The 11,042-nt window shown below is 42.2% G+C and overlaps 1 protein-coding gene across 3 annotated transcripts in view; it reads right to left on the reverse strand.

The window, feature by feature from the left end:
- The window catches only part of slc15a2 (solute carrier family 15 member 2), a 30,896-nt gene extending 23,225 nt beyond the window's left edge, over positions 1-7,671 (reverse strand). Inside the window, exons 1-6 of one of the 3 annotated variants that reach the window (XM_042426632.1) lie at positions 7,354-7,671; positions 7,203-7,255; positions 6,933-7,028; positions 4,860-4,947; positions 3,588-3,729; positions 3,062-3,154 (exon numbers count right to left, since the gene is read on the reverse strand). In XM_042426632.1, coding sequence (XP_042282566.1) covers positions 3,062-3,154; positions 3,588-3,729; positions 4,860-4,947; positions 6,933-6,941 — 332 coding nt within the window. In that variant the 5' untranslated portion in view covers positions 6,942-7,028; positions 7,203-7,255; positions 7,354-7,671. Of the gene's footprint in view, positions 1-3,061; positions 3,155-3,587; positions 3,730-4,859; positions 4,948-6,932; positions 7,152-7,202; positions 7,256-7,353 lie in introns of all 3 variants that reach the window. The other 2 variants (XM_042426634.1, XM_042426633.1) reach the window with 2 other exon arrangements.
- Positions 7,672-11,042: the final 3,371 nt, after the last annotated feature.

Raw genomic sequence — 11,042 nt, forward strand, 5'->3', positions numbered from 1 at the left:
AGCCGACTGAAGGGGCGGCGTCGGCGGCTGTCTAGCGTGACGTGCTCGTGGATGGATGGGACGGCAGTGGCTATGGAGAGAAGGTGTGACAAGAAGGATCGGCCCTGAGGGATGATGCGGGTGGCGTAGTTGAAATGGCCCAGCAGAGAGAGTAATTGACGTTTGGTGCATGTGTTGGCCATGAGAAAGTTTTGAATGAGTAGAGAAATGCGGTGGAGTTTCTCAGTAGGCAGAGATGCTTGGAGTGTAATGGAGTTGAGGGTGATGCCAAGGAATTCCAAGGATGTGCTTGGGCCTTCTGTTTTCTCTGGAGACAGGGGAACGCAGAGATCAGTGAATGCGGAAATCATTGTGGTGAGACCGTATGACGGGGGCGAAGACGGTGGCGTGACCGTGAGGAAGTCATCAAGTAGGTGGATGACGTACAGGAGTTTATAATTGTTGGAAAGAATCCAGCAGAGGGCTTCGGACAATGAGTCGAATTTTTTTTTTTTTTTTGGGCTAGCAGCCGAAGGTTAGACACGCGGCAAAATAGTATGCGCCCTTCCAGGAGACCCCGAAGAGGTGCCAGTAGTCGGGGTGGATGGGGAGGACTTTGAAAGCACTTGTGATGTCCGCCTTAGACAACCATGCTCCCTGGCCCACGAGGTGGATGAGGGAAATGGCGTGGTCTATGGTGGCGTATTGCATGGAAAAGTCCAGGCTGGGAATCAGGCTGTTAATGCTTGGAACAGTGGAACCGTGGGGGGACGAGAGGTCGATGATGAGCCTCTTTTCCCAGAGTACTTCCTGGTTGCCACTCCGATTGGGCTGACTACAGCTGTTGCTTTGTTGGGTTGTGTGGGCATGCGGCTCTGGCGTGGGCTCCCCCGCAGAATGAACAAGTGTGGAGGAATTTGCAGCTGGAGGAGCTGCAACCGAGGTCGTTGAAGTTATTGCAGATCATCCGTCCTCCCTGGTAGAGGACAGGTCTCCCTCTCCTGTCCATGCCTTTGGGGAGGGGGCCGAGGATGGATGGGTGATCTAAGGCAGGTTTGGGGGTGATGGATGGTGGGGGAGCCGCCGATGGCAAGTGGTATGGCATGGCTGGGCTTCGCTTGTCTGTTACCGAGGCGCGGGGCAGGGGGGCAGAGAGGGTGCATGCTGCGGCGGGATGGGAAGGGGCGCCTCACGTTTCACAGTGCAGAGAAGCGCGAGCTGCGAAAACTCGGCAGTATAGCTCGTGGTCCAGTGTTCCCCAGTACGTGCCCTGGTTGAACTGTTGGAGGCGACCGGCGGCTTGGGAGGCGAAGAGGATATGATAGGTATAGAAACCGTTGCCGCCGAAACACAAGGCCAGGTCGAGAATTAATGACAAGTAATCATCGAGCTCGGACCTGCGGTCGGGGAAGGCTGAACAAATTATGTCCCTATACAGTGAGAAAGCAAAAGCGAACTCGGCGACTGTGAGGTCCTTGGAGCGGGCAGGAAGTGGCTGTTTAAGTTCCAAGGGGCCGAATGAGGTGAGCAGTTCCCTGGGGATGTGAGGATTGATTGATGTAGGGTGAATGAGTTGAGCGAGATCAATGTAATTACTGGTTAGGATCTGCTGCCTGAGGGTGGGAGACACAGGGGAGGGCCGGGCGGATGCTAGGGGGCGCACTGGTGGCTGGGTGGTGGCCAGGGTGTAGCTGCTGGATGGAGGTGCGGGAGCCAGGAAAAGGCCGAGGCTGGCCGTGTGTGAGGCGGTTGGATAAGGAGGTGCAGGTGGTGTAGTACAGGTAATGCTAGAGTGCGGGTGGTGGGGAGGAGGGGGGTAGGGGAGGAGGCAGGGAGGGTGAAAAGAAGAAAGGGGGGGGGAAAGGTTGGGTATAACTCGTGGAGCTGTTGGGGCCCGCTGTTGTTTGTGCTGTCTGACCGGCTGCCGAGGTTGGTGCGGGTGGAGGAGCAGCTGAGATGGCCGGGAGGGAAGGGGCAGCAGAGATAGGAGCCAGAGAGGAGGAAGGGATGCTGGGGTGGTGGGATGTATATGCATGGGATGTAAGTGCGGCTGAAGAGAAAGTAGGAGGAGGAAATGGCTGTGGAGCAGAGAGAGCCTGCATAGGGTTAGAGACGGACTGTACTGGAGAGGCTGAGGTTGCTGAGGAGGAAGGTGTGCATCTGGCGGAGCGACGTGCCGTGACGTCACGGACGTCGTCACGCGCGCGACGCCGGGAACCCAGAAGATCGTGGGAAGATGGACGGGAGAGAGTGCTGTCCTGCAGGGAATTTGTGTATAATTGAAACAGTCTTGCCTTATTGTCGGTGCGGTGGAAGGGAGTGTTATTTTGGCTGAGGAAATGCTTTAAGCGAGCGACGGTCCACTCGGACATGTTTGGGGCCAAGGAACGGTCGGTACGCTGGTGGCGAGGAGAGCGCTGCGCGCGGTGGCTGCTCCTCTTGGGCGGGCTCCGGGATCTCGAGCGAGGCTGGAGTGAGCGTCGGGAATAAGTAGCTTCCTTCGGACGCCGAGTACGGGACCTTCCCCTGGAGCCGCTGGGGATCGAGGGCTCGACGATACCGTCGTCGACAGAGGATGAGGGCCGAGAGGCCGGGATGAGGCCGGGGGATTCCGGGACTTCGAACAAGTCCTCGTCCAAAGCGTTGAGGAGCAGTTCGAGGTCCATGATGTGAGTAAGAAGTTTTAAGTTTATATGCTGGTGTGTCACAGGGTGCTTGCAAGCTGAGACAAAGGGAAGAGGAGCGGATATGGTGTGTTTAAATACCCTGTGGTGCGGAAATGGGTTGCGTACAAGGTGTGGTCTTTGGTTCCCGAACTTTGTTTATAAGTCTGTAAACTTCATTAATTGACAGAAGATCTGATAATAAAAATAACTGTTAGTGGCAGTAGTTCAAGATCTCTGATATGTTGAGTAATTCAAAGTAGAACAAAATGGCAATTCGGCTTCATTATCAGGCTTGCCTAATTCAATTGTGGGCTTATAATACACACACTAATAATAAAGACCTCTTTGTTTTTATGTCTAACAGTTCTGTTCTGTGACTGTGACTGCTCAAAATGAATCAGCTCCAGACAACTTACATGTGCATATTCTTGTCTCCCACCATGGGAATGGCTCCAACCGACTTGACCACATGGCCGACGACATAGAGAATGGACAGGTGGACAATGGTCCTGTTGGGAGCAAACTGTGATTATGCACACTCAAATTTGCTCTCTGTATTATTATGGAAGATCTGCGTGTGGTCTGAGTGATTCCTCTCCACAAAGCTCCCAGGTTAAAGAGCTGACATATTGCAAACTAAAATCATGTGCCAAAAGATGCCTGATAGACATACTGTATGATTTTGTTGCAAGAATTTTATTTTATTTCTCTAAATTTTCTATTTTATTTCTCTAAATCCTGTTAAACAAATTGCTGATGAGTTTTTAAATATAAAATTTCAAGGCTTTGAGCAGCGCAAATAAAATTCTATTCATATTTATTGGAGTGGAGGCAGAAATCTCAGAGACAGAGATAACTTCTGCACATGAAATTAAAAGTATTTGCATGTCTTGAGATTTGAGTGGGCCAACCCCTTAATGCATTTGGAGATGAAGGACTCACTTGAATTTTCCAAGCCAAGAGTCAGCGATGATAGCTCCCAGTATGGGTGTGAAGTAGCAGAGGCTGCTGAAGGCGTGGAAGACAGCGGTGGAAAGGTCCTTGTCCCAGTGCAGATAGGCGAGGAAGTACAGCGTCAACACCGCTGTGAACACACACACAAGACAGAGCTGTGACCCTGCTCAGGGGCTGGATACTCCCAAATCCTAAAAGGTGGATTTGGGAGTATCCAGGGCCAAATACCTCATAACATTCTGTGCAGCCAAACATTGTTCAGATCTATTTAGGAGATCCCAAAGTGTCCAGAGATACCAAACAAGTTGGGTTGGATTTTGGGGAAATGTGTATAAAATGATGCACAAGACGAATATTTCTGTGATAGAGTAGTGCAGATATGAAAATGAAGAGTTTGAATAAAGTTACTGTCATACTGTGTGACAGTAAAGCTACTTCAGGGGAAATTCAAGAGGAAAAATGCATGTTAAGGTGATAAAACTCCTCTGTCTGTGTTATTGTTAGCAGCCTGGATGTGTTGCTCATCCCTACGTAAGCCTTTAAATATAACCATTAACCTCGTATGCTGTTTGGCCAACACACATTGAAGTGAACATCACAACTCATATCATAAAACACTGGTCCAGTGGTTTATACCACTGTGTCTGCAGTTTTTCTGGTGTTGAATGCTTGTTTTAATGTTGAATCTATTTGTTTTCTGTGTGAGGGTTCAGTCCGCTGAAGGCTATGTCCCTGGAAGTAGGTGTCTGAACCATTGACTGTATATAACTAAGTATAAGAAATCAATAGATAAATTGGCGATGACAATAATCATTTGTTGCAGCCCTTAGATGATCTGCTAAATGAATATAGCTCCTTATAGTTGTCACAAATGCCTTTTAAATCATTAAATGAAATTAGCTTCCCTACCACTTATAAATAAGCACAGATCCTTATCTTAGGCGGAAATGATCGGCAGGATGTTTGTGTGTGAGTGTGTGAACTGACTGAAGCAATGTGACAGACAGACATGTGAGAATAAGTGAGGTACCATGAGAGGAAGAAGACAAAGACAGTGTTATCAGTCTGTTACAGGCTCTCTGTTACACTGCCCTCATAGACTGACACTCTGTTAACCAGATGAATTTACGAGCTGAGCATCATCACTCACTCTGCTTTGTGTTGAGGACTTTTCATTTAAATTCAGTCTGTGAATAAATAATCCTCCTCATCAGGTCCACCAACACTACTACATGTTATCCAAACAGAACATTTGCATACCTCTCATGCCATAGTAGGAGAAGCGTTCGCAGAACTCATTCACCACTATGAAGCAGATGCTGACTGGGTAATTGGTCCTGCATAGTGTCTAAAAGAGACAAAGTTTGAAGGACAATCAACACTTTCAAAACAAGAACATACAGTGTGAGACTTTCATCAGATAACCCCTCTAACAATAAATCTGTAATTACACAGTCTAATCTCTTTTCTCTCAGTCAAATATAAACTAAAAGTTGCTGATTCAATCAATAGTTCCACCATCTCTAACAGCCAGTTGATCAATATTTTGCCGTGGAATTGTGGGAATGTAGTTGATGCGTACTTCCTGTTAGTCAATCACACATAAGTTTTTTTTATAATATGGGATAGACTTCAGGTTACTGTAACTTTTTAATTTAAATAATTTTATGCAACTTTATGCTGTTACTTTGCTACATTTTAGAGGGAAATTGTAGATTTTACGCCATTTATCTGTGAGCTCTGCAGATAAGTGAAAAACATTATAAACTGATAAAATGTGATGTATTGCCACAAAATGACATTATCTAACAGTGCATGCAAGGAGCTGAGCCAATAGTTGATTACAGAAGGTTGACATAAAATTAATTGATAAAGACATATTGGTGACTGATTATTCCTTTAGATAATTTATCAAACAAAAATGTCAAACGTTTTCTGGCTGCAGCTTCTCAAATATGAGGATTTGCTGCTTCAGTCTGTTTTATATCATTGTAAACTGAATATCTTTGACAGAACAAGCTCTCTGAAGATGTGCTCTGTGAACTCGTGATGGACATTTAATGCTTTTTCTTTTACAGTGTTTCAACTAAACGATTTATCACTTCATTTATAAAATAACCAGCAGATTCATCATTAATGGAAACAATCAGTCTCTGGCTTTATGTTACCAAAAGAGGAGCAGATACCCTCAGCTGAGGAGAGTCTGTATCGGGGAGAAAAAGTTGGATCGGTTCAATTATTGCTGCAATTACTCACTCAAAGGACGGTTCAGCCCAAATTACATCAAAACAAATTTCCTCACTTCCCTCCAGTGCTATCAATGCAAGTACTTGACTTTTTTGTTTTGTTTGCGCAGGTTTTGAGATGCCTGTCACTGAAATGTCTGCCTCCCAACCAATACAACTCATTTGTTGTGCTCACAGCATTGAAGATAAATCTATTTCTGGAAACGACGTCCTTGTTGTTGTGAATAATCCTCACAACTCGCTGTCAGTCTTCTCTCTGAGGCTCTTTTTTCTTAAGTGGAAAGTATTTCCAAAGAAGGGGTGAAAAGTGTTTATATACATTTACAAGTACAAGTAAAGTAAGTGTAGTGTGTGACAGTTGTATTCGCCTGTTTATGTTGTTTGTATTTATTGTGACAATGTTTATGCTGCGCTCTCGGCCAGGTCACTCATGAAAAAGAGATTTTCATCTCAATGAGACTTTTACCTGGTGAAATAAAGGATGCATGAAATGAAAATGTAGTATGTTTACTTGCATTTAATGAGGTATAATTCTGATTCTGGATTATTTACTAATTATTTATTATTCGTAATTGTAACTTCTATTTAGTCTCAATCTGAATAGTCTACTCCTCCCATCACTGCTGACAGCAAAGACTAAACCAAATCTGCATGAAGTTAAGTTTGAATATGTTTATTGGGTGAACCAACATGTCAATCCATTTTCTTTACAACCTGTCTCCTTAGAAGTTAATCACAAGTTTTGAACTTGTTGAACCAAATTTCTCCAAATTGTCCGTGAGCAGCAGTAAAATATGCGCCTGTTGCATCATTTTCTCAATCATTTAACGCAACGGCTTAGAGAGGAGTAGCTGGCGGAGCGACAGCAACCTGACACCGTGACACATGCTTAAGGTTAGACTTGAAAAATATTTCTAAGTTCACGCACCCTCCCGCGTGTCCACGCGTCTGTGCCAGCCAAACTCGGTGAAACTTTTAACGGTGGATTAAAATAATTAAAAAAAAAAAATCTTACGCAACCAAAAAACACAAACAAACAACATGCACGTCTTCGTTTCTGCTACATAAAAACATTGCGTATATTTACCTTAGTCATGTTGCTATTTTTGTTGTTGAGATTTTGGCTCTGTGCTGCATCGGGGGCTCCTGACTAACATCCAAGTCCGTCCCACTCCGCTCTGTCCTGAGGACGAATGCAAATTCTCGATCATTTATGCTCTTCAAGCCGACTTCAAGTTAATATTCCACCACAAAACTTGGACTTGTTTCTTAAAGAACCACAGCAGGCCTCCACAGACTTAAGTTACTGTAGGAAAGATTCCAAACAAGACAATACCATCCAGATTAGTATTTTTACCTCTAAAAATCGATGTTTCTATTTTATAAACGGTTGTACTTGAAGACATTGAGCTGTAAAGGAAAACAATCAATTAGTAATATCAAAAAAAATAAGTCACTCTCCATGTAGAAACACCATGTTGGCCAAATGTTTGTATACTTCAACTCACTTTCTGTGCAGCAGGAGGTCCGTTAATTGTGGAGAGGTGGGGAGCAGCCTCTGCTTGTACAATAGTGTCGTTGTTGAGCTCAGAGCAGACTGTGGGATAGAGGGTCAAAGCGTCCTGGAAGTGTTGGCCCAGCTGCCCTATTTCTTCAGATGGATAACTCCGTGCGCATTACTAATTTCCTGTAATTGACCATGAGCAACACCCACTGCCTCACTGTGGCTTTGACAAGTCACATTTTATTCAGAAAATAGATGATTTTCTTAAGAAATGCTCACATGTGATCAAGTTTTCTATAATAAATAAGCTGTTAGCTGTCAGCTGTCCATATGAACAGTGAAAGAGGTTTTCCTCACTGTAATCACTCCTCCCGTTCACACTGGCTATTAAAAGATCCCCTTTCAAATGTGCTTTCAATGTAACTGATGGGGGCCAAATTTATTTATTCTTTATTTAAACAGAAAGGTCCCATTGAGATACATTACCTCTTCTGCCTGGGAGGCAGGTTCTGGTCAAGATGGCAGCAGAAAAAAATAAAATGATTTCATATAAAAGTACGTAAGAGGACAAATAATATCACAAAAAACATGCCAAAACAAAATGAACAGACACAGAACATACAGGTTTCAGGAGCTAAAAAGATTCATGGTAAATAATGGCACTTGTTGAAAGCAATAACATTTTTTCCACAGTGTGTCCGCACAGTCACTTTGTGCAAAAATGCATTTAAAAGTTGATGTGAAGCTTATATGAGACTTCAGCAGTCTGAGTTAGTCATATCAAGTGGATATCTGCCACATTTACAGTCTTTTTAGCATCAAATTCCCTCTTTGTGTTTCCTCAGACAGTGTTTCCCTGTTGAGCTGTGGTGGAAGTATAGTAACAAAAAGAGGGACTTTGGCACTAAAAAGACTATAAACTTTTAAATACATTTTTGTACAGAAGGAGGACTGTGGTCACTTATATTGTAAGTGCATTAAGAAGGGATCTTCTAATTGTCAGTATGAACAGGAGGAATGATTAGAGCGAGAAAAACATGTTTCACAATGTTTATTTGGGCTCTTGACTGTTGTTTTAAGATACACTTGAAAAACTGTGAAGCCGTCCTGCTGTACAAAATTACATGGGAATCCATCCAATAGGATGTTGAGAGATAGCCTATTACGAAATTCTGCAATTAAAGTAATGACAACTGAACAAACTCCATCTGAAATGTGGTTGGAAGCCCAAGTAAAAGGACCATGAGTCCTGAGTTCCAAGGTGAAGAGACAGCTCTCACACTTTGCTACAAATAGCACATTAATAATGAGTTTATTACAAGGGTGCATCTGTTGATGGAGGTTCTCTTCCTCATTCCTCAAAGTTTTACTCAGGTGATAATTCATGTGCAGGTTCAGTTCATCTTACATCACAAATGACCTCAAAGTTTCAGTCATATGCTTTCTGATCACGGCAAACATCACCAGTTTATAGTCTGGTAATAAGGATCAGTTTAAAATGAGTGTCACAAAAACAGCTTTACAAAGCATTAGGAAGAAGAAAATATTAATAACCCCATCTTTAAAAAATGCCTCTATCTTTTAAAATCAAAACAAAAATGTGAAGTGCAAACAGTGTTTCTGATTGGAGGAAACTGAGGCGTTAAAACTGACCAGTGTTAATCAAATGTGTTCTTCCCTTATTGTGATGTACACCAGTGATGTGAATCCAGGTAAAAGCCATTATTACTGATGAGGATTTCTGTGCTCACTGACAGAAATAGAGATTGTACAAAAGGGGTTAAAACTTAAATGTCACTTTATGCTTTAAATGGAGCTGCGAGGAAAAAGGGCCTTATAGTAAAAGGAAAAATAAATGACATCTGTTATGCATCGCAAAAGTCATGATCTTGTGACATTTAGTAGTTTTCACCACTGTCATGCCTTAAAAATGTAGCATTTACCATTTCCAGAGCAGCTGCAGGATGTATTACTTACAGGAGCAATGATGTCAGGGCTTTTCATCAACTCATCAATAACTTGGTCCTGCAAGTGTCCCTGAGCAAGACAGTAAACTCCTCTCTCTATGTAAGAGCATCAGCACATGGCACCTTGTCATTTTAGGATGACACTAACATCAGTTCAGGGACACATCTACAGTAATGTTTATTAATGTACACTGTCCCTGTTAAGGAATAAACAAATGAATAAGGCCTAAATTAGTTCATTGGAAATTCATGTAGTACCATAACAGTCCGCAGGAGAGCAGCATTGGTCTACTACGAACAGACAACAGCAGCATTTAGAAGATAAACAAATGTACAGTGCTACAACAGTAAAGTGTAAAATAAGAATTATAAAACTGAGATTTTATTTGTGAGGTTGTCAGAACAGACAAAGTTTTTGTTTGCAATGTAATGTTAGATTTAAGAAGAAACTGACAATTGTCATGCCCATGTGGGCTGGACACTTATACACTAATGACACAAATATACAGCTACTAATACTATTGTTATAAGATAATATGGAATAACTTTGTTCCGTCAGAACACATTTAAAAATGTTTTCATTGTTTTAAATTTTGGGATTGTATGCACAAAATGTTAGATGTGGTATGAAATGTAATCAAAGTACTTTATACTTTTTATAAATATATATCTATTTATATCTATGATCAAAGTTCATAGTGTGATATATATAGAGACTGAATTTGTGAGAGACAACAAAAATAAATGTTATGTCAACAATAGGGTGTCATAGAGCTTACCTTCACCATTTCCAAAATGTAATTGAGTCAGTGTTGGCATGTATGCTGAGGGGAAGGTGCACATTCCTCTCACTCATCCAGTCAACATATCAGTCATGAACTTGTGATGTTTGAGAGATACTTATTCACTTGTGTCTAGTCTTCTTGCTCACACAGGTTTAAGGGGATTTTAATTTCCTAATCTGCCAGACCCTTTAAGAAGAAGGAGTGCACTTCCTTTAAAATCTCTCTGTGGGTTTTTTTCCCTGCTTAATGTTAATCCATTCCAAAGAAGGGAATGTTTACTTGCTAATATCATAAACAATAAGTAATTTTGATAATGCCTCTTAAGGGGAAATTTGATGAGTAGTTTTAGTCAAAAATACAATTGAATACCATTTAACTCCAAATGAGGGGAGATTAATGCCACCTGGGTCAAAGTGGCACTAATTCCAAAGGCCGTCCCTGATTGGCCACAGATAGCAGCTGACAGCAAACTGGTTGATCTGTTTTTCCCCTCTCCAGGAAAATAGAGGAGGGCCAGTGTTTCATGGACTGTGACGGTTTTTTTCCTACTAATTATCTGCAGATGATGGACCTAATGATTTTTTTTTTTTTTTGTGGCTGGTCTGAATACATTTTTCTATTCTGACAAATCAACACCTGTTTGTTGGTCCATCCTTCCCACTCACACTACCAAACATTCTAAAGTGCAACATAGGGTTTTATGTGTGGTTCTTTATGTGTTAGTAAAATGAGTTATGGGATACTTCATTTTTTATAGTATACTGACTTCGCAATTAGTACACACAAACATACTTGAACATTTTATACTATCAGTAAATGATACTTGTGCTGTAAATCAAATTATAACTATATAATGCCATTGGTAATTAAACTTGGTAGATTGAAAGGAAAATGTTCTTCCAAAGATTTTTTTTAAAAAAAACATCTGTAACTCTTACCAT

This window comes from Thunnus maccoyii, chromosome 11 (genome assembly GCF_910596095.1).
Source record: "Thunnus maccoyii chromosome 11, fThuMac1.1, whole genome shotgun sequence".
In the NCBI taxonomy this organism is placed as follows: Eukaryota; Metazoa; Chordata; class Actinopteri; order Scombriformes; family Scombridae; genus Thunnus; species Thunnus maccoyii.